Source organism: Canis aureus, chromosome 5, assembly GCF_053574225.1.
Source record: "Canis aureus isolate CA01 chromosome 5, VMU_Caureus_v.1.0, whole genome shotgun sequence".
NCBI classification, from domain to species: Eukaryota; Metazoa; Chordata; class Mammalia; order Carnivora; family Canidae; genus Canis; species Canis aureus.
Window position 1 is genome coordinate 37,008,922 of NC_135615.1, and position 24,281 is coordinate 37,033,202.

At 39.6% G+C, this 24,281-nt stretch overlaps 1 protein-coding gene across 7 annotated transcripts; it reads left to right on the top strand.

Moving 5' to 3' along the window:
- The first annotated feature begins 536 nt into the window (after positions 1-536).
- On the top strand, positions 537-24,281 carry LOC144313994 (protocadherin beta-15-like). 7 transcript variants are annotated; one of them, XM_077897563.1, is made up of 6 exons: positions 537-648; positions 2,431-5,766; positions 20,535-20,599; positions 20,753-20,842; positions 21,781-21,929; positions 23,929-24,281. In XM_077897563.1, the coding sequence occupies exons 2-6, from the start codon at positions 3,511-3,513 to the stop codon at positions 23,970-23,972; spliced, it is 2,604 nt and encodes an 867-aa protein (XP_077753689.1). In that variant the 5' UTR covers positions 537-648; positions 2,431-3,510; the 3' UTR covers positions 23,973-24,281. The 7 variants fall into 7 exon arrangements, 5 of the variants coding, with proteins under 5 accessions (XP_077753689.1, XP_077753693.1, XP_077753690.1 ...); XR_013379626.1 differs by lacking the exons at positions 537-648; positions 23,929-24,281 and having other exon boundaries at positions 2,057-5,766; positions 20,753-21,411; positions 21,627-21,922; XR_013379627.1 differs by lacking the exons at positions 537-648; positions 23,929-24,281 and having other exon boundaries at positions 2,057-5,766; positions 20,753-20,947; positions 21,781-21,919.

Sequence of the window (24,281 nt, forward strand, 5' to 3'; positions counted from 1 at the left end):
TTATTATATGGAAACTCTAAATCTTTGATGTTGTGGTTAGGAAGCATCATAATATTAATAAAATGAATATTAGTATATAGCTTCTGTTTCATCTGATATTAAGCCTGTCTTAAATTAAGTGGAGAAATGTCTGCAAAAATTGCATTTTTTCACACTAGTAGTAAGTAGAAAGGCTATAATTTCTTCCATATGTAAAGGCTTTTCCTCTGGAAAGGCTATAATTTCTTCCATATGTAAGGGCTTTTCCTCTATATCCGACTTCAGTATATCAATCTATGACTATTATCAAAAAATTATTACATTATTTCAAGATTTTTAAATGATAGATCCCTATAATATCTTGTCTAGCATACCCATAATTTTCAGGAATCTTCTCTCTTCAGTAGATATGTACTGTTGCATCCATGTTCATTTTATTTGATTCATTTTCCTCTGTTTTCAGACAGTCATCCAAGGTGGTACTGCTAATCCATGCTGAGCAAATCTCTTGTTTAAAAAAATGGCTTTACTCGGTGTCCATCGAAAGATGAATGGATAAAGAAGATGTGGTCTATGTATACAATGGAATATTACTCAGCCATTAGAAATGACAAATACCCACCATTTGCTTCAACGTGGATGGAACTGGAGGGTATTATGCTGAGTGAAGTAAGTCAGTTGGAGAAGGACAAACATTATATGTTCTCATTCATTTGGGGAATATAAAAGTGAAAGGGAATATAAGGGAAGGGAGAAGAAATGTGTGGGAAATATCAGAAAGGGAGACAGAACATGAAGACTCCTAACTCTGGGAAACGAACTAGGGGTGATGGAAAGGGAGGAGGGCGGGGGGTGGGGGGAATGGGTGACCGGCACTGAGGGGGGCACTTGCGGGATGAGCACTGGGTGTTATTCTGTATGTTGGCAAATTGAACACCAATAAAAAATAAATTTATTATTAAAAATGGCTTTAGAAATCAGATCTAAAATAGTTTGTTAGGAACTTAACAAGAAAATGATATCATGTTGGCTAAATACAATGAAAGAAAAAAGAGAAATCAGTCCACATAGAGTCCAAGAAGAAAGGAGATGCCTAAAAAGTAACATTATAGATTTTCCCAAGTCAGCTTTCTTCCTTGGATTTTTGGAAACAAATGTGTGCGCTTTTAAGAAATTTCCCTTTAATTATGTTAGCTAAGTAGAATTTTCCCTTATCAAATGCATGTTTAGTCTTGCATGGATTGAATTTTACTCATTGGATATCTTTTAAAAAGATTTTATTTATTTATTCATGAGAGAGAAAGAGAGAGAGAGAGAGAGGCAGAGACACAGGCAGAGGGAGAAGCAGGCTCCACGCAAAGATCCCTAAGTGGGAGTTGATCCTGGGACTCCAGGATCATATCCCAAGCCGAAGGCAGACACACACTCAACTGCTGAGCCATCCAGGCATCCCACGGATTTTTTAAATTGGGGTTTTAATAATAGTATAATTATTTGGGATCAAAAGTTTGTGGAATATCAGTAGTCTGTAAGGGACAAGCACAAGCTTTTATTAAAATATGTGATTTTGAGAAGAATTGATGGTGATTTTAAAATTTTACAGCTTCTTTAGTGTCTTATGGAAATTCTTTGAAAATTCTACTATGTAAGAAAATTTTGAATATTATTAGTGTCATAATAGCATTAGTGTGAAATAACATTGACAATATGAAATGTGTTCTAAAAGAGATGTACCCGGGGATCCCTGGGTGGCTCAGCGGTTTGGCGCCTGCCTTTGGCCCAGGGTGCGATCCTGGAGTCCCGGGATTGAGACCCGCATCGGACTCCAGGCATGGAGCCTGCTTCTCCCTCTGCCTGTGTCTCTGCCTCTCTCTCTCTCTCTCTCTCTCTCTCAGCGTGTCTATCATAAATAAATAAATCTTTTTAAAAAATAAAAGAGATGTACCTTTTTATTTTTTTAATAATAAATTTATTTTTTATTGGTGTTCAATTTGCCAACATACAGAATAACACCCAGTGCTCATCCCGTCAAGTGCCCACCTCAGTGCCCGCCACCCAGTCACCCCCACCCCACCCCCGCCCACCTCCCCTTCCACCACCCCTAGTTCATTTCCCAGAGTTAAGAGATGTACCTTATTTGTAGGATCTTTATAGCCTGGTCGCTATGTTCTGGGTTTTGTTTTTTAGAATCTATTCCATTGCATAGGGGATGCCAGAGTATTTTGCCATTTAATGAAAAATATTTAGATCATTCTGAAGTATTGCAAATTACTTTTCTAAAGAGTGTAGAAAATGGCTATTTGGGAACATGGTGTCTTGTTTATCCAGCTCATATAATGAACTAGGATCTTCTTAGGAAAAGAATCCATCTATCAGAATTTTAAAATTAATTGTGCTTTATTGATTGAGCTATTAAACAAATAGTTGTTGAGCATCTACTGTATGTTCCAGATGTTGGACATGTGGACATTAATAGAACAAAGATCTCAAGCCCAAGAATGACACAGAAAAGAAGAAATTAGGGCAGCCCCGGTGGCCCAGTGGTTTAGTGCTGCCTTCAGCCCAGGGTGTGATCCTGGAGACTCAGGATCGAGTCCCATGTCGGGCTCCCTGCATGGAGCCTGCTTCTCCCTCTACCCGTGTCTCTGCCTCTCTCTCTGTGTGTCTGTCATCAACAATAAATAAAATATTTTAAAAAAGAAAAAATTAAGTATGTACATGTATGCCATATCAGATAAATGCTAAGGAGGAAAAGTAGGGTTAGAGATATAGAAAGTGCCTTCATATGCATTTTACCATTGTTTGGAAGTTTTACAAAATCATAATTCCCTGACCTTATGTGGAAGTGATATCATAAACTAGGATCTAACTGGTAGCTTTTTCTTCGTTGTGATTCAACCAACGGGAACCATCATTCTGTCACATACACTGCCTAGAATTTGAAAGAAAATCTAGAGGAATTCATCTTTCTTGCTGAGAGAATTTTAAGAAATCACTTAAGTATATACTGTTGTTTTTACAACATGATTTATTACTATTGTCTTCTTACACTTCTCAACTTTTGGAGCACTTCACCCAGACTACAGTTTGTATAAAGTAGGGATTATATTTGGGTTGTTTAGTGATCTATTTCAGAACTTAATATGTAAATAACAATAACACTTCTTTGAGTGAAAGAATGAATAATTATAATTACATGGTTTTCTGATAATATTACCTCCTTCAAACCATTTCCAAACTCCCAATTGCTGGCTGGATCAGAGAAAAGACAATTGTAGCGATTCTTTTGGAAGACAACGCATGGTGGCGCTGCAGGCTAAGGCTTAAAAAAAAAAAAAAAAAAGGCAGCCCGGGAACTGCTGTGAACTCTACTTCCCATCTATAGCCGAAGACAAAAGCTTGTACGCAGAGTTCAGGACCAGTACGTCACGATACTCATCAGCATTTCCGGATAGTTACCAACCGAGATCCTTCACTGTTCCCAAGGTAGAGGTGAGCCCTGTTTTTGGAAAGGCGTTTGTGGATGTAAAGATGGAGGCCGGAGGGGAGTGCTTTCCTGAACAAAGGCAAGTCCTGATTCTCTTTCTCCTGTTGGGAGAGGCTCTGGCAGGCTGGGAATCCCGTCGCTATTCCGTGATGGAGGAAACAGAGAGTGGCTCATTTGTGGCCAACCTGGCCAAGGACCTGGGACTGGGAGTAGGGGAGCTGGCAGCGCGGGGAGCCCGGGTGGTCTCTGAGGATAACGAACCCGGCTTGCAGCTTGATCTGCAGACCGGGGAGTTGGTATTAAGTGAGAAACTGGATCGGGAGGAGATGTGCGGCTCTACAGATCCATGTGTAATGCATTTCCAAGTGTTACTGAAAAACCCATTGGGAGTATTTCGGGCTGAGCTACTGGTGAGAGATATAAATGATCATTCTCCCGAATTTCCTGAAAGAGAAATGACTCTGAAAATCCTGGAGACAAGCCCTCCTGGGACTGTGTTTGCTTTGAAAAAAGCCCAGGACTTGGACGTGGGCAACAACAACATCCAAAATTACAGCATCAGTCCCAACTCTCATTTCCGTGTTTCTACCCGCACCAGAGGGGATGGTAGGAAATACCCAGAACTGGTACTAGTCAAAGAGCTGGATCGGGAGGAGCAGGCTGAGCTCAGAGTAACTCTCACAGCGCTGGATGGCGGCTCTCCACCCCGGTCTGGTGCTGCTCAGGTTCGCATCTTGGTCTTGGACGTCAATGACAATGCCCCTGAGTTTGTACAGAAACTCTACCAGGTTCAAGTTCCAGAGAACAGCCCTGTGGGCATGCTAGTTGTCAAGGTCTCTGCTAGAGATTTAGACACTGGGACAAATGGGGAGATATCCTACTCCTATTTTTATAGTTCTCAGGAGATAAGTACAACTTTTGAGCTAAACAACTTTTCAGGAGAAGTTCGACTGATTAAAAAACTAGATTTTGAGACAATATCTTCATATGAGCTGGAAATAGAAGCATCTGATGGTGGAGGGCTTTCTGGAAGATGCTCTGTCTCCATTGAGGTGGTGGATGTTAACGATAACTTCCCAGAACTAACTATTTCATCACTCACCAGCCCCATTCCTGAAAATTCTCCAGAAACAGAGGTAGCCCTGTTTAGAGTTCGAGATCGAGACTCTGGGGACAACGGAAAGATGACTTGCGGCATCCAGGATGATCTCCCTTTCCTCCTGAAACCATCAGAAGAGAATTTCTATACCTTGGTAACAAATGGGGCGCTGGACAGAGAGAGCCAGGCGGAGTACAACATCACCATCACCGTCAGTGACCTGGGGACCCCCAGGCTGAAGACCCAGCACAACATCACCGTGACGGTCTCCGACGTCAACGACAACGCCCCCGCCTTCAGCCAGACCACCTACACCCTGCGCGTCCGCGAGAACAACAGCCCCGCCCTGCACATCGGCACCGTGAGCGCCACCGACAGAGACGCGGGCGCCAACGCCCAGGTCACCTACTCGCTGCTGCCGCCCCGGGACCCGCACCTGCCGCTCGCCTCGCTGGTGTCCATCAACGCGGACAACGGGCAGCTGTTCGCGCTCAGGTCCCTGGACTACGAGGCGCTGCAGGCCTTCGAGGTCCGCGTGGGCGCGGCCGACCGCGGCTCGCCCGCGCTGAGCAGCCAGGCGCTGGTGCGCGTGCTGGTGCTGGACGACAACGACAACGCGCCCTTCGTGCTGTACCCGCTGCAGAACGGCTCTGCGCCCTGCACCGAGCTGGTGCCGCGGGCGGCCGAGGCGGGCTACCTGGTGACCAAGGTGGTGGCGGTGGACGGCGACTCGGGCCAGAACGCCTGGCTGTCGTTCCAGCTGCTCAAGGCCACGGAGCCCGGGCTGTTCGGCGTGTGGGCGCACAACGGCGAGGTGCGCACGGCCCGGCTGCTGAGCGAGCGCGACGCCGTCAGGCACAGGCTGCTGGTGCTGGTCAAGGACAATGGCGAGCCGCCGCTGTCGGCCAGCGTCACGCTGCACGTGCTGCTGGTGGACGGCTTCTCGCAGCCCTACCTGCCGCTGCCGGACGTGGCGGCGGCCGAGGCCCGGGCCGACCCGCTCACCGTCTACCTGGTCATCGCCTTGGCGTCCGTGTCGTCGCTCTTCCTGTGCTCGGCGCTGGCGTTCGTGGCGGTGCGGCTGTGCAGGAGGAGCGGGGCGGCGTCGGGGGGTGGCTGCGCGGTGCCCGAGGGCCACTTTCCGGGCCACCTGGTGGACGTCAGCGGCGCGGGGACCCTGTCCCAGAGCTACCAGTACGAGGTGTGTCTGACGGGAGGCTCAGGGACCAGCGAGTTCAAATTCTTGAAGCCGATTTTCCCCAATATTGTAAGCCACGATCTTGGGAGGAAGTCAGAGGGAAATCCAACCTTCCAATCCAACTTTCCGGAATAGTTTAGGTATTTGAAACTTATTCTTTTCCTTTTCCATTAGTTTTGTCTCCTTGGCCTTTCTGTTGCTTTTTAAAATCCAGTAGTAAAAAAAAAAAAAAAAATCCAGTAGTAATTTTTTTTTCTTTTTTTTTTCCAGTAGTAATTTTAATTGTACTTTCCCCCTGTTTATACGTAGTAAATTTACTCTTAACGGTAACACTACTTAAGAATGTCTGATTTCTGGAGTTGGTTCAATTGGTTAAGCCTCTGACTCTTGATCTCATCTGAGGTCTTGGTCTCAAGGTCATGAGTTCAAAGCCCATTTTGGGCTCCATGATGGAGTTTACTTAAAAAAGAGAATGATTCCTTTCTACACAATTAATTTTTTAAAAAATATTTTGTTTATTTATTCATGAGAGACACAGAGAGAGAGAGAGAGAGAGAGAGAGACAGGCAGAGGCAGAAGCAGGCTCCATGCAGGGAGCCTGATGTGGGACTCAATCCAGGGTCTCCAGGATCACACCCTGGGCTGAAGGTGGCGCTAAACCACTGAGCCACCGGGGCTGCACTACACACTTCATTTTTAAATTACTGGAAGTCTTTTAGGTTTTGTTATTAACCCACCTATGACTTTTGCATAACCCCTTTTGTGTTTCGAGTGGAATCAATTTGTATTTACCCATGTCCACTTTTTCCAAGCTCTTTTTGGATTTTTGTTTTATAAATAGGCAGCAACTGTACATTTTTATGCTATTTATTTCAAAAAGTCACTTGTAAGCATTAGATTTTTGCTCTGAAATAAATATGTCACATCATGAAAATATATCTATCATGCATTCTTTCATTAATGTTGAAAAACATAGGGGTTCTCACTTACATGTAACTTAAATTCTGATCCTGATAAGAGTGCTAGACAGATTTACTCATACCCAGATTACATTTAAGGTGTTCCTCTATACTTTAACAGCTTTAGTGCCAGGAAAAGCATTGCTTGCAATTATGTACTGTGATTGCAGAGTAATTCTTAAGTGACTTCCAAGTTCTAGGCCTAGAGTATCTTTTGATGGCACAACATGCCAATATCTAGTTGCCTTTGGATGATGACATTGTACTTGTTGTTAGAGGATTTTAAAGAAAATACATTGCATAATTAATATTAGTTAATCAAAGAAAACTTACTTAAAAATATATTGGTGAGGGTGTTGAATGATTTGAAGAAATAATCAGCTCTGTTTTCAGGACTCCTCTATCTCCAGGAGCCTCTTAATTTTGCAGATGCTATAAAATGGTGTGGTAGGCAGAATTATGGCCTCCTAAAGATATCCGGATCCTAGTTCCTGGAACCTGTTAAATATTAAGCTATATTGTAAAGAGGAATTAAGGTTCAGATGGAATTAAGGTTGCTAATTAGTCAACCTGAAAATAAGGAGAATATCCCAGATGTTCTGTGTTGGCCTGATTCATCAGGTGGAAGTCCTTCAGGGCAGATATGAATTTTCCCTAAGATGAATTTTCCCTGTGGGCAGAGGCTTCAGCTTATGCCCCAGAGTTTCAGCCAGTCCTTTAATTGCCTGTCTTACAGATACTGGACTTGCCTAGCCAGCTCCCACAATTGGGTAAGTTATTTCCTTGCAACAAATCTCTCAATTCTGCTGGTTCTGTTTCTCTGTTTGAACCCTGAACAATAAAGGTTTTGGTACCTGGAACAAATAATTAAAATCATAGAAGTTGTTTGGAACTAGAAGGTAGGCAGAGGGTGGAAGAATTTTGAAAAGCATGATGGAAAAATCCTAGATTTTTTTGGACAGACTGATGCTAGAAATATGGATGTTAACAACTCTGCTGTCAAAGTCTCAGAATGAAGTAAGGAGCATCGTGGAGAATATATATGTTGCTATATGGGATACCTAAATCGTGGTGTCTGGGTGGCTCAGTAGTGTCCAACTCTTTTTTTTTTTTTGTCCAACTCTTGATTTTGGCTCAGGTCGTGATCTCAGGGTCCTGAGATCAAGCCCCACATCTGGCTCCATGCTAAGCTAGGAACCTGCTTAAGACTCTCTCCCTACCCCCCACCCCCTCCCCTCACTCTCCAGCACTGGTGTTCCATCTCTCTCTCTCTCTCTCTCTCCTCTCTCTCTCTCTCTCTCAAGAAAAAAAAAGAATACCCAAATAATTATGAAGAGATGGTAGAAATATGGATGTTAAAGTCACTAATGGTAAGAGATCAGAAAGAAATGAGGTGCAGCCCGGTTTCTTCCTGCTGCTTATAATAAAATGTGAGAGGAATAAGATAGATGGTGGGAAGAACTGTTAAGCTTTTAAAAGGAACTAGAACTGGGTAATGTGCTAAATTTTTAGCCTTTTCAGGCTTTTCTCACGAGGCTCAAATTAGGAAAGTATGCTCTAGAGCAAGAGCCAAGGGGTCACAGGACAATCTTTTGCTAGCACCTTGAAAGGATTAAAAGGTAAGAGTATTTAGTTATATAGCAGGTTCTTTAAAGAGATTAGGCATGCAATTCATGGAAATCCCAGCCATCCCAGCAGAAGTCAGAAATAGAGATGAAATTATACTGGCAAGAACTGTGAAGTAGCCTATTATCTGGGAGAAAGAATCCCTGTGACAGACACAAGGGACTCAAACAGTTCTTGAGAATGTTTTGCCATTAGAAATATTAGCAGCTTGAATGATATAAGAGAAACCTATTGTACTGCACAATTCTATGAGAAAGCAATAATTGAAAAAACTCCTTAGGCCAAAAAACATACTACCCTCTATGAGAAAGAAAGGATGGCTCAAAACAGACCCTGGATCTCAGAGGATGGAGGTCCAAACCAAGGCCTTAAAAGGAGATAGAGTTTTCCTGGATGGATTTCTGTGTTTTGGGGGGCATCTGACTATTTCTACTTTCTATTTTCTGTTTGAACAGGAATGGCTATTAATTACTGTCCTGTGCCTGTCCCATCATGATACAGTTTGGAGAACAGATAATTTGTTTAGTTTCACTGGTCTACAGATGGAGAGGAATTATGCTCAGGATGTATAGTATCTATGGTCCCACCCATACCTGATTTAGATGATGCAGATGGTGAAATTTTGAGTTTTGGAGTTGATGAAATTTAGATGAAATTATGGACTGAGTTGATACTGTAATGAGATGAGATCTTTGGGGATTTTGAATATATTTTTTATGTTGTTTGGATGTGAATCTTTGGGAGCCACAGGGTGGACTGTGGTAAAGAGAATAAGGGCCCCACGAAGTATCTGTGTCCTGAGATCTGGAACTCTATCATTTGTTATATATCAAAGAAGAATTCAAGTTGCTGATAGAAATAAAGTTGACAGCTAACCTTAAGATAGATTACCCTAGATTATCCAGGTGAGTCCAACATAATCATAAGAACCCTTAATAAGAGATGATAGTGGGAAGCAGAAGAGTCAGTATCATAGTGATGTTTTACAAAAGACTCCACCAGCCTTTACTGACTTTGAAGATGGAAGGGAGCCTCCAGTGTAGGAATGCAGGCAGGCGCTAGAAGCTAGAAAAGGCAAAAATATGTTCTCCTTTAGAGCCTCCAGAAAGGAACACAGCCCTACCTTAAATGTAGCCCAGTAAGACTCATTTTAGACTTCTGACCCCTAGAACCATAAAATAATAAATTTGTGTTTTTAAGCCACAAAGTTTGTGGCAATTTGTTATATCAATGATAAGAAACAAATACAAATAGCTACTAAAAAAGCCATTCTGAACCCATTCGTCTTTGCCTTCCCCTACTCTAGGCCGAAATATTCTTGCTTCCATAATCTCTTACACGTAGGAATGTCCTAGTACTCAGCTATTTATTGCTAGTGATTTAAAAGGACAATTGGGGCATTGTGCTTAATGGAAATTTTTTCTTTCCGTTTTTCTTTTTTTTTAATTGAAATATAATTGATACACAATGTTGCATTAGTTTTAGGTGCGCAACATAGTGTTTTAACAACTCTATACATTATGTTTTACTCATCACAAGTATAGCTACCATCTCTCACCTCACAGTGCTATTCCAAACCATTGACCATATTTCCTATGCTATACCTTTCATTCCCCCAAATCATACATTCCATAACTGGAAGCCCATATCTCCCACTCTTCTTCACCCATTCTTCCCATCCCTCCTACCCCTCCCCTCTGGCAAACACCAGTTTATTATCTGTATTTAAGGATCTGTTTTTGTTTCAGGGTTTTGTTTGTTTGTTTGTTTGTTTGTTCAGGGTTGTTGTTTTTTTTTAGATGCTACTTGTAAGTGAAATCATATGGTATTTGTCTGACTTATTTCACTTACCTTAATACCCTTAGGTCCATCCATGTTGTTGCAAATGGTGAGATCTCATTCTTTTTTATGGCTGAATAAAATTCCTATATATAAATATATATATATATATATATATATATATATATATATTACACACACACACACACACACACACACATCTTTATTCATTCAGCTATTGATGGACTTTTAGTTTGCTTCCATACCTTGGCTATTGTAAATAATGCTGCAATAAATATAGAGGTCATATATCTTTTCAGATTAGTATTTTTAGGAGGGTTTTTTTTGTAAATAACCAATGTGTAGTTATTAGATTATATAGTATTTCTTTTTTAAATATTTTATTTATTTACTTGAGAGAAAGGAAGAGAGAGTGAGCATGTGCACAAGTAGGGAGGAGGCAGAGGGAGAGGGAGAAGCAGACTCTGTGCTGATCGTGGAGCCCCACACAGGGCTGGATCCCAGGACCCTGACATCATGACCTGAGCTGAAGTCAGATGCTTACCTGATAGAGCCACCCAGGCGCCTCTGTATGATATTTCTATTTTTAATTTTTTGAGGAAGCACCATACTGTTTTCCACGGTGGTTGCCCCAATTTACATTCCTACCAATAGTGCAGGAGAGTTCCTTTTTCTTCACATCCTTGCCAACATTTGCCATTTCTTGTCTTGTTGATACCAACCATTCTGAGAGGCATAAAATGTTATCTCGTTGTGGTTTTGGTTTGCATTTCCATGATGATTGGTAATGTCAAGCCTCTTTTCGTTTGTGTGTTGGACATCTGTATGTCTTCTTCGAAAAAATATCTTTGAAGTCCTCTGCCCATTTTTCTTTTTTTTTATTTTTTTATGTTTTTTTTCTTTTTTTTTTTCTCTGCCCATTTTTAAATTGAATTATTTGTTTTTTGGTGTTGTATGTTTTTTTTTTTTGTTTTGTTTTGTTTTTTTTTTTTTGAGAGTGTGAGCAAGTTCAAGAACCTGATCCAGGGGGCAATCTCACAACCTGAGATCAAGCCGAAACCAAGAGTCAGAAGCTTTGGTGGAAGGGGAGAAGGGCGGGGGGTGGGAGTGAATGGGTGACGGGCACTGGGGGTTATTCTGTATGTTAGTAAATTGAACACCAATAAAAAATAAATTAAAAAAAAAGAGTCAGAAGCTTAACTGACTGGGCCACCCAGGTGCCCTGAGTTGTGTAAGTTCTTTATGTATTTTGTATATTAACCCTTTAGTGGATATATCATTTACAAAAAATTTCTCCTATTTAGTAGGTGGCTTTTTTGTTTTGTTGATGGTTTCCTTCAGGGTGCAGAAGACTTTAATTTGAGTATAATTAAGGCAAATATTTTTCAAAGGGGTGGTGTGAGGTGACATGTTCCTCAGGTTTTTTTGCCCATTTTTCTTTTTCATAACTAGCATGGGTTTTGGGGAATAAGCCTCAAGTTGAAGCAGCCAACTTGTGATCATAAGATGAATACTCTGATCTACTGTGGCTAATTTTGTATCTTTATTCAGTCATTTTGCAATTTGGCTAATACAAGCATACACAAGTAACTGAACCTTCAAAGGAATATTCCTGGCTAGGAGTAACCCAAAAGTAACCTGCAGGAGTGGTGTCCTGACAAAATGACTATGATGTTTATGAAGTCATCTAGAACCATTTTCTGTCTCAGACAGGGAAGTAGCAGGGTCAAAATTCTGCATAGTAAAATAAACTGCCCAAATATGTGTCCTGAAAGTCTTAATAACCATATCATCAATCTACATGTCTTGGTAAAATATGCCTGGCAGAATGATTAGAAATTCCTAACACCTTCTCAATATGCACAGATGTGTGTTTTGTAACAGGTTCAGAGACCCTCATGTGTTAGTATCCATTATTGCTTTCCTGTATTACTTCACAAATATTTTATTGGTAAAGTGTACAATTTAAAGTCATCTCTAAAGGATGAATATTTATGTCTTCCTTGGATTGATTGGTCATGCCTTGAAAAGAGCATTACTTCCAATTTATCACCACAGCCATGAAAAAGCAATAACTGTCTTTCATGATACATGAACGGTAATGCCTCAAGCAATTTTAGAACTCCATAGCTGCACCCATAGTGTTTGTGTATCTGTGCATGTTTGTTTATGTGTGCATTTGAAGGTGTGTGGGAGGGAGTAGCTTTAGTAGATGGTGGAGATATGCTGCATGCACAGATATATACCAGAATAACATTGTTTTTCCACATCATAAAGATATTTTTCTTTAATGCATAAGCATATATAATAAACTTGGCATTAATAACATATTCTAGGAGAGATCATATTTGCAAACTAAAGGAATTTTTTTGTAAATTTAACTATGCCAGCATTATCAGATCTAGATGTTTGCTAGCCCTCTTGTCCATGAAGGAGCATCCCAGGAGAGGGAACTTTACTGTAGGTATGGCCATTTTTTTCCCCCAGTGAGTTCAGGAAACAATAAAGTTGACATCAGGATGTGACAGGGTGAGGGATTAGGGTGAGGCCAAGTTTTGCAAGCATAGTGTTAGATCCCTTCTTTATTTAATATTTGGATATTTTGTTCACAATGGATTTTCTATTAAGTTTGATTTTTTAGAATATTTTATTAAATAGTATCTATCTTTAATACTAAGTTTTGAGAAGACCCATTAATTATGCTTCTGAGGCACTTGCTTAACCATAGTCCTGGTCCTATTGGTTGTTTCCAACTTGCAAGTTCAAGTGGCCATTGCAGTACTAGTGATGTGATCACAGTTGGAATCTGAGCACTGAAATCTCAATCAAGTCCCTCTCCATTCTACATAAAGAACTTACACAACTTGGGGCACCTGGATTAGCAGAAGAATACAAAGATATCCAAGGATATCCAATAAACTGGAGTCTTGCAGACTGGAAACAGAATGGCATTTCTATGGCTATGATTAACCAGGCAAATTGTTTATGTTTTTCTTCCAGGTGGCATACAGCTGTGTGAAAAATATGGTATCTATTGGTAGATCAAATTTGCTAGTAATGTTGTTGAGAATTTTGTGTTTATATTCATGAAGGATATTGATCTATGTATTTTTTCATATTATGCTCTTAACAGGTTTAGTTTCAGGATTATACTGGTCTCATAAAATGATTTGGCAATTGTTTTCTCCTTTCCTTTATGAAAGAGTTTGTGTAAGATATTTATTATTTCTCCTTTATGTATTTGATAGAATTTACCACAGAAGGCATCTGTGGCTAACATTTTCTTTGTGGAAAAATTGTGAATTGCAAAAAATTGTTTAAATAGATATGCTACAATGCCATTTTCCTGTTTGTTTTTGTGTCAGTTCATAACAGGTTTTTTAAAAAACAATTTGTCCATTTTATCTACAATGTTAAATTTATTGACATGAAGTTATTGATAATATTCCTTTATTATCTTTTCAATTTATTTAGGATCTGTAGTGATGCCCCTTTCATTCTGGATATTGGTAAAATACATTTTGTCTCCTTTTTGTCTATCAGTATTGCTTTATCAGTATCAATTTTATTAATCTTTATTAAAAAGTTTTTTTCTTTGTCATTTTCCTATTTTTGTTTTCTGTTTCATTGATTTCCACTCTTACATTTTTATTTATTTTTCTATACTATTTTGGATTTAGTTTTCTCTTCTTTTTCCAGTTTCTCTGAAGTTTTGTATCATTGTTGCTAAAACTTTTTTTATATAGATTAAAATATATAACATAAAGCTATACATTTCCTTCTCTATGTTATTCTGGTTGCATTTCATGAATTTTGATACATGGTGATCTTTTTGCCATTCAATTTAAATTTATCTATGATATCCCTTTTGATTTATGATTTGACCTGTTGGCTAACTGGAAGCATGTTGCTTCATTCCCAAATATCCAGATGCAACATTTTTCATATTCAAAGTAACTCTTTTGGTCTGGGAACATATGCTGTATAGTTTCAACCCTTTGAGATTTATGGGGTTTTGTTGTGATCCCATATGAATTATCTTGATGAATTCCTCATGTGTACTTGAAGTAAATATGTGTGTAGTATTCTATAAATAAATAAACCAAGTTGCTTGATAATGTTGCTCACATTTTCTTTATTCTTACCACTGCATCCTACTTGTTCTATCAATTACTGAGATAAAATGTTAAACTCTTAAATTATGATTGTGAATTTATCTATTTCTCCCTTCAAGTGTGGCACTTTTTAAAACTTCATGTATTTTGAAGCTCTGTTATTATATTTGCACATTGGTAGGGTTATTTTATCTTCTTGATGAATTGACACTAAGTATTATGAACCATCCCTTTTAGTCTCCAGTAATACTGTTAATCTGATAATAATAAAATCACCCCATATTTCTTATGCTTAGGATTCATATAATATCTTTTTTCCCCTTTTACTTTCTAATCTTGTCTGTATAAATACATCTTATGTAAACTAGAGAGTTGGATCTTGCTTTTTTATCCAGTATTGTCATTTCTGCCTCTTGAAGAGTTCATTCCATTTATATTTTATATAATTATTTATATGATTGTGTCCATTGCAAAATTTTTAAAGATTTTATTTTTTAAAAAAACTTTATTTATTTGAGAGAGAGTGAGAGCCAGAAAGATCACAGAGGGAAGGGAGAGGGAGAAGCAGACTTCATGCTGTGCACAGAGCCTGATGTGGAGCTCAGTCTCAGGGCCCTGAGATCATAACGTGAGTCAAAGCAGATGCTTAACTGACTGAGCCACCCAGGTGCCCTAAAAGGTTTTATTTTTCAGTAATCTCTATATCCAAGGTGAGACTCAAACAGCCCCTAGATCAAGAATCACATGTTCCACCAGCTGAGTCAGCCAGGTGCCTCTACTGCAATTTTTTGTATCATCTGTTTTCATTCCTTTGTCTCTTGTTTACTGGATTTGGTTTCTGTGTGTTTGTTTTTGCTTAATTTTGTACTTTCTTGTATTCCATTCAGTATACTAAATTGACTTTTTACCTTTAATATTTTGGGAGGTTATTTCATCTAAGAATGAGAATACACAGTCTTTATTAACAGAGTCTACCTTAAATTAGTATTATGTCACTTCACCCACAATGTGGAAAAATTTCCTCGTCTTTTTTTGTCATGACACAGAAGATCAGCATTAAGACATAGGAGAGATATTTAAGAATTCATATGGTTAAAAACCTCTACGAATAGCATCAAATTGGAAAATATTTGAAAAATACCTTAATATGTAATACGTAGAAGATATTTCATACTAGAGAGAAATATAATGAAGATAATCATTGTGAGAAAACCTTCAGCCAGATTTCAAATTTAAATGTGCATGGAAGAACTCATACTGAAGAGAAATGTTATGAATTTGGTGGATGTGAAAAAATATTATTCATTTGTTAAAATATACATAGGATCACACACTGACACAAACCCTATCAATCTAAGGACTATAGAGAGCGCTTCAGCTGTTCTTTGCATTGTAGGACTCATGTAAAAAAATCACATTGGAAAATAATATACAAAATGTAGGAAAGCCATTATTCATTCTTCATCCATTGCTGTATATGTAAAACTCCTGAAGCTAAGCCTTATTTCATATAATGTGAAAAAAATCTTCCATTTTTTCATCTCTCAGAAAAATGTGGAAAATGCTACATACAATAAATGTAAAAATCGTGGAAAAATCTTCATTTGTCCTTCATCCTTTAGGCACATGTGAGAACTCATAGTGAAAATACCCCTTTGACTGTAGAAGGGTATGATAAAGTCTTTATTTCTTCTATGTCCCTTACTGTAGATGTAAGATTCACATTGAGGTGAAGCCTTACAAATATAAGGAATATGGGAAAACCTTTACTTATTTCTGAAACCTTACTCTACAAGTTGGAAAACATATCAAAAAGGAGTCCTATACATGTAAGAAATGTGGGAAAGGCTACAGTTTCTCCTTTCCTTTCCTTTTAATAACCACAAGCACTGGAGAGAGGCCTTATAATTGTAAATAATGTGATAAATCCTTTCATTTTTCATATTTTACTATATGTGTGATATTGCACATTGGAAGAGAAATATTGTGAATATATGAAATGCAGTAACTTCTGCCTTCTTATTGCTTAGATAATGAGAATTCATACTGCCAAGAATTTGTATTAACATCTGGGGTGTAGGAAAGTTTTAACTTGTATCTAATTCCTTCAAAGGCTTGTGAAAATTCACATCGGAGAGAAAGCATATTAGTGTAAGAAATGTGGGAAAGTGCATTTCCTAACACTTCAGTGCTTATTTGAGAAGCTATACATTGAGGAGAAACCATAAAAATTTAAAGAATGTCGAAAAGCTTTCAAGTCTTTCTCATTTCTTAGTCAGCTAGTGAGAACTCATACTGGGATATAGGGCTGTAAAGAATGCATAAAATCCTTTAGTTTACCTTCATGCTTCAAAGACTAGTAAAAAGTCACCTTGGAGAAAAGCACAACAAACATAATCAATGTGGGAAAGGCTTCAGGTGCATCTAATGTTTTATTATATGTAAGGAAATTCATATTGGAGGAAAAATCTTTAAAATGTTATAAATATGGAATTGCTTTATTAGTGTCTCATCTTTGAAGTGACTCCTAGCTCATAATTTCTAACTTTGTGTTTTCTAACATAAATCTTTGTGATATAACTGCTGCTTCCAAATTCCTTGTAAGTGTATCATACAACTTCTGATAAGTTATTTTCCTTATAGTTCACTAATATATGGTATCTTTTCCTTTGTGAAGTCTCCTTAGACTTAAGTTTTTTTATTTTTTAAATTTTTAAAAAATATTTATTTATTTATGTATTCATGAGAGACACACACACACACACACAGAGGCAGAGACACAGGCAGAGGGAGTAACAGGCTGCATGCAGGAAGCCTGATGCAGGACTCAATCCCGGACTCCAGGATCACACCCTGGACTGAAGGTGGCACTAAACCACTGAGCCACCTGGGCTGCCCTGACTTAAGTGTTTTTAGTATGTAAGTAAGTGTATTTGAAAATTTTTGTTATTCTTTCTAATTAATTTCTATTCCTATATGTAATGCATGTGGTCATTGTCATATTGATTTTGGTACTAGTTGAGATAAGTTATTGATTTTTACTATTGAGATATCTGCAGAATTTTTGTAGCTAATGTAGCATACAACCATTTGTTTTGGTCAATAAATAGTCGATGTAAGTAAAAAATGTGAAAAGCTATCAAAAAGGATGGTTTCATTAGACTTGGTAATTTCACCTTTTGTGCTTTGCTCCTGCAAGTTGGACACAACACTTCGAGTTGAAGGGAGAGCCTTTGCAACCATGAGAATGAAAGCTGGGGGCAATGATGATTGTGCTGGATTGTGTTATATGAGACTTAGAACCACATTTTCCAGACTCTTCTTTGCTATATGGTTGTAAGTTAGAATTGGACAAGAGGAACCTGTATGAAATTTGGAATTCAAAGTGAATCCATTAATCTCAAAAGAATGTACAAGCAGCAGATTGACAGATACAGAACTGTTCAGAAGTTCCAAACGTCAAATTTGACTTCCTAACTATTGGCTTTGTTGAATATCAGCCCCGAGCCAATCACTAAGCACTTAATTTCAGTTCTCTCAAAGGTGGCAGCTTCCACAAGCATCTCCATGAGCTCGCCATTCATAGTTCTACTTTGGTGGCTAGATGTGCACAGCTGTTTGAATTTTCTACACTCAAACTGGCATTTTCTTATTGGTGTATCAAGATGTCATGATTAGAGACTTTTTCCAATCCTGTGATTCTCTTTTCTCCACGTTGTGAAAAATGTAACTTCTGTAGAGAGCACATAGTTCAAAAACAATATAAACAAATGAGTAATTGTGGTCCCCTTGTAGGTTGTTAAATGGCTATAGTATCCCACTGTTGCCTGTTTCTGGACTCTTCCAAAAGAGAAATAAACACCTTGCTAATCTGTGGGTCATGTTGTGAGAATTTTATGTTACTCAAAACTGAATAAAACCCCCGATGATAAACCTAGTATGTGTTAAGTCAAAATATCAGGGGCACCTGGGTGGCTGAGTTGGTTGAGCATCTGCCTTCAGTTCAGGTCATGATCTTGGGGTCTGGGACTGAGCCCTGTGTCAGGCTCCCTACTCAGTGAAGAGTCTGCTTCTCCCTCTCCCTTTGCTCCTTACCCCCCATGCTCACCCTCTCTCTCTCTCTGATAAAGTCTTTAAAAACCCCCAAACCCCCAATCAATATAATTCATCATATTAATAGCATAAAGGAGAACATTTATGTGATCATCTCAATAAATGCATAGAAAGTCTTTGAAAAATTCAGAATGCACTTTGTGAAAATTTTCGACACTCTAGAGAATAGGAACATCCTCATTGTGGTAAAGAATATCTATAAAAATCCTACTAACATAATACTTAGTGATGAAATATTGAATGCTTCCCCATAATACTAGAGACAAAGCCAGAAAGTTATCACTGTTCTGTTCAACATTATAAAGAAGGGTCTAGTCAATGTATGCAGGAAAAGTAAATAAAAGACACAGATACATAAAATATTTGTCTTTATTTACAGATGACATAATTGCATATGTTGAAAATCCTAAAGAACCTACAAGAAAACTACTGGGACTAATGAGTAGATTTAGCAAGGTTGAGGATCTAAGGTTGATTTATAAAAATCCATTGTATTTCCAGATAACTGCAACAAATGAAAAATAAAATTAAAAAACTATAATTTGCAATAGCATCAAAAAGTAAATAGGAATAAATTTAACCAAATATATGTAAGACTTCTACGTTGAAAATTATAAAACATTGCAAAGAGAAGTTGAGAAGATTTAAATAAGTGGAGAAATATGCCACATTCATAGATTGGAAGACCCCAAATTATTGAGATGTCTATTACGACCAAATTGATCTCTACAGAGATGCAATTCCAATCAAAATCCAACCAGATTTTTTTGTAGGAATTGGCAAGTGACAAGTAAACATACATATTTGCAAGATGTCTTGTATAGTTGCAGTAATCAGTATGGTGAAGTATTGGCCAAAGGATCAATAAACTAAAAATCAAACTGAGTGTAATGCTAACTATTTGAAGAGAAAATCAACATTTTTTTTCAGTATCCATATATACCCATGGTATTTATGGACTTAATTTGTTTTAATCAAGTATACATCTTTGGTCCATTTTTACTAACTAAATTATCACAACTTGGCCGATAGGAAACTCCTTACACTGACCTCTTTGGAATTTTAACCCAACCCATTATATTGAAAGCATCCTTGCTTTCTGGCCATGGCAAGAGATCACAAAATTATTCTTTTTTATTGCTGATCCAGACATGTTTTCAACTACCTTACAAAAAGCTCTGGTTTCTTTTCATCGAATACAGGTGTTAAGGACAAAATTTTGGGATCCTGAAAAGTTGGAAGGCTGAATGTAAGGAGCTCTGGGTTAGAGGCACGTTGATAGATATATGAGAGTGACCATAACGTGTGGAAATCTATATGCACTAACTTAATGACCACCAAAGGGCATCTCACCAAGAAGAGTCACTAAACACTGAAATAGATAAAATTATATATCCATTTCACTTTATTGTTTAAAGATTTTGTTTATTTACTTGAAAGAGAGCAAGAGTGAGAGTGAGAGAGAGCACAGATGGAGATGGAGAAGCAGACTCCCAATAGAGCAAGGAGCCCAACTGTGGGCTTGCTCCCAGGACTCTGAGATTATGACCTGAGCTGAAGGTAGCCGCTTAATCAGCTGAGCCACCCAGGTGCCCCTCCACTTAACTTTAGACAGCCTCTTCATTAGCCAGAACACTACTAGCATGATGGACACATGAACAAAGAGGCCACAGTGGCAAAGATGAACGTGTCTATGCCTTACTTAACAAGGCTTATCTAGTTGCTTCTATAGCCAAATGTCTAACCTTCCAGCAATTCAGACCAACACTAACCTGTTTATATGGCAGAAATGGCTTCAGTTACCATTGCTCCCAACAACCCAGTTGGGGAATTTGTGCTTCCCATTTCTGAAATCTGGGCTTTGCAGAATTAAAAGCCCTTGTCTCTAAAGGGAAAAAATTCCACCAGGGAACATAGCAAGATCCCCAACATAATATAAGCTAAAGCAGTAGCCTCAATCTTTGGGTTCCATGTGACCAGGGTTCAAGACAAGAAGAGAAGTGACCAACTTGACTCTGATCAGACAGAGAAAATAGGGCTTCTATTACACATTGGGGGCAAGGAAATATACATTTGGCACCCAGTGGACCCACTTGAGTGCCTCATGGTACGTATTTGCCTAGTTACTTTGGTAATTGAATGTATGCAACAATTCCAGATTGAGAAGGACATGATGACCAGGGCTCAGATGACCAGGGATGAAGGTCTGGATTACACGACCAGGTAAGCTAGTGACACCAGCAGGCATGGTAATGGAGGGTTAGAAGAAACCTAAAATGGGCAGTACAGAGGGAGATAATGATGATTAGTTTTAACCCTGAAACCCGTTTCAGTAGTAGGGGCGGTAGGTCATTGCATTAAACTTTCTCTTCTAAGTTTCCCCCCAGGAAGAGGCCCCTCAGAACCATCAAGGGGTTACCTCCCGAATAAACATGAAGAGGATCTTAGTGGCACAGCAGGTGGACTGTAAGTACATGGAGATACACCACCCAGCTTCCCCTCCAAAGAAGGACTTGTTTGGGGTGCCAGGAGCCATAGTGGCTATCCTTCAGCTGTCACACCCATCCTTCGGTAAGCCACATCCAATAACTGGTCAAGGTGGAAGTAGAAAGACCTGGCTAATGCAATCTAAAACGAACAACTCTGAAGGGCCATTTTAACTTCAGAGCTCCCCACTTCTCTGTCTCCTGAATCTTGCCTCCATCACCTCAGTCCTACAGGTATTAATACCAAAGAACTCCTTAGCAAACACCCTACACTCTAAGTCTATCTCAAAGTCTGCTTTTTAGAGATCCCAACTTAGTAACACAGCTCCTGGTTTGCTTTTGGGCCATGGTAGAAACTGAACCCCTGCCTATGAAATACTAAGTAAACATGTGATCTGACTTATAACTTATAACTAGGATCTCATAACTTCCTAGATATTAGCTGATTCATCAAACCAAAAAATTGGTTTCATGTGTAGCAGTTCTCCATCTTCAAGTGGAAGTTATAATACAAGATCATACATGACAAGGCCTAGAGAATATAAATATGTTTCATGAGTAGATGGTTTATTTTTATTTATTTTTTTTAATTTTTTTAAATTTATTTATGATAGTCACAGAGAGAGAGAGAGAGAGAGGCGCAGAGACACAGGCAGAGGGAGAAGCAGGCTCCATGCACCGGGAGCCCGACGTGGGATTCGATCCCGGGTCTCCAGGATCGCGCCCCGGGCCAAAGGCAGGCGCCAAACCGCTGCGCCACCCAGGGATCCCGAGTAGATGGTTTAGACTGGCAGTGTACCTACTGTTCTTGCATTACCACCTCTCTTTCAACATGTATCTTGGTCTCACTGGGAGTGCCCTGTGATCAGATTACTGAAGATGGAAAATTTGAGCCTAACTAGAAATGTTTCCACATAGAAATCTGGCACAAGTCAAAAGAAGACTCCTAGAGAATTGCATTCTACAGGAATGGCCAAGGAAGGAAGGGAACTCCTCCTCCTGGTGCGAGAGAACTTCAAATGGTAGAACTGATTGTTCACTTTTCCTGGAAAGAAGGATGGCCAGAGGTATAGGTTTGCATTTATATTAGTTTTATTTTTTTAAGATTTTATTTATTTATTCATGGGAGACACAGAGAAAAAGAGAGGCAGAGACACTGGCAGAGGGACAAGCAGACTCCATGCAGGAAGCCCGATGTGGGACTCGATCCCGGGTTCCCAGGATCAGGCTCTGGGCTGAAGGCAGCGCCAAACCACTGAGCCACTCAGGCTGCCCTAGCTTTCTTTTTTAAAAAAGATTGTACTTATTTATTTGACAGAGTGGGGCAAGGAACACAAGCAAGGAGAGTGTCAGACAGAGGAAGAGGGATAAGCAGGCTCCCCCACCACCACCCTACCGGCCCCACCAGAAGAGAGCCTGATGTGGGTCTTAGGATCATGACCTGAGCCGAAGGCAGACACTTAATCGACTGAGCCATCCATGTGCCCCTATATTAGTTTTCTAGGGCTGCCATGTCAACATACCACAAACTGGGTGGCTTAATTAATGGAAATTATCATCTCAGAGTTTTGGAATCTTGAGGTTTGAAATCAAGTTGTTAGCAGGGTTGGTTCCTTGTTCAGGCTGTAGGGAAGGGTATGTTCCAGGTCTATTTCCTGGGCTTGTAGGTGGCATTCTTCTCCCTATGCCTCTTCACATAGCCTTCACTCCATGTGTGCCTGTGTTCAAATCCCCCCCCTTTTTTTTAAAGATTTCATTTATTTATTCATGAGAGACACAGAGAGAGAGAAACACACAGAGGCAGAGACCCAGGCAGAGGGAGAAGCAGGCTTCATGCAGGGACCCCGATGTGGGACTCGATCCGGGGACCCCCGGGTCACGCCCTGGGCTGCAGGTGGTGCTAAACTGCTGAGCCACCTGGGTGCCCCCATATTTCCCCTTTTTATAAGGATATCAGCCATATTGGATTTGGGCCCATCCCAATGACCTCGGTTTTACTTGACTACTTTTGTGTTCTGAGATTAACTAGAGTTTAGCATGACAGTGTGTCTTTTTTAGGAAGGACACAGCTCAACTCATAACAGCATACATTCATGAGCAGTAGCTAATGATTTGGCCTACATGTCATGGAATAGAAAGGAATAAAGTTAGAAAGTTGATAATAAGAAAGTCTGGGTATCATCTCTTGCTCTGAGCTTCTTTATTTTTTTAAGATTTTATTTATTTATTCATGAGAGACACAGAGAGAGAGAGAGAGAGAGAGAGAGAGAGGGAGAGAGAAAAAGAGAGGCAGAGACACAGGCAGAGGGAGAAGCAGGCTCCACGCAGGGAGCCCGATGTGGGACTGGATCCCGGGACTGCAGGATCACGTCCTGCAGGCGCTAAACTGCTGAACCACCCAGGGATCCCCTCTGAGCTTCTTTCAAGGTGTTAATGTAACACTGCATTTCCCTCATTACATAACCCACTTATGCTTTCCTTTAGCCATATCTACAATTGTTTGTTCTCTCCTTTTATTTTTTAAAATATTTTATTTATTTATTCAAGAAAGACACACAGAGAGGCAGAGACATAGGCAAAGGGAGAAGCAGACTCCATGCAGTGAGCCCAATGTGGGACTTGATCCTGGAATCCTGGGATCATGGATCATGCCCTGAGCCGAAGGCAGACACTAAACCGCTGAGCCACCCAGGCATCCCTCTTATCTCCATTTACTTTCAAATTTTTCCATACTTGGAAGACACACTAAGTTTGGCCACTGTGCTGGTCTAGATCGCAGGCAGCAATGCTAGTCTAGTAAGTGCTTCCCCCTTGGTCCACTCCTGTTCATGTGGAATAAGGTTACAGAATGAGGGGGCTATGTTTAGCATCAGGCAATATAGCTGCATTCACTGCTAACCCAAATTTTCCCAGATGACATGAAGGCACATCCTGACCAACAGGCCCTTAGGAATTCCGAAATAAATGTTAAAAACATAGTTACATTTTTTGCTTAGGAATCATCTGATTCCAATAGTTCATTTTTGCTTTTGTTTCTTTTGCCTTCGTGGATGTATCTTCATCAAGATAAGAAGCTTTTGCACAGCAAAGGATACAGTCAACAAAACTAAAAGACAACCTACAGAATGGGAGAAGATATTCGCAAATTACGTATCAGATAAAGGGCTAGTTTCCAAGATCCATAAAGAACATATTAAACTCAACACCAAAGAAACAAACAATCCAATCATGAAATGGGCAAAAGACATGAAGAGAAATCTCACAGAGGAAGACATAGACATGGCCAGCATGCACATGAGAAAATGCTCTGCATCACTTGCCATCAGGGAAATACAAATCAAAACCACAATGAGATACCACCTCACACCAGTGAGAATGGGGAAAATTAACAAGGCAGGAAACCACAAATGTTGGAGAGG

Coding starts and splice junctions, on each gene's coding strand:
- LOC144313994 (XM_077897563.1), top strand. CDS start 3,511: ATGGAGGCCGGAGGGGAGTGCTTTCCTGAACAAAGGCAAGTCCTGATT. Junction 5,767..20,534: donor CCCAGAGCTACCAGTACGAG/GTGTGTCTGACG, acceptor CAACAATTCCAG/ATTGAGAAGGACATGATGAC. Junction 21,930..23,928: donor GGAAAGAAGGATGGCCAGAG/GTATAGGTTTGC, acceptor ATCTTCATCAAG/ATAAGAAGCTTTTGCACAGC.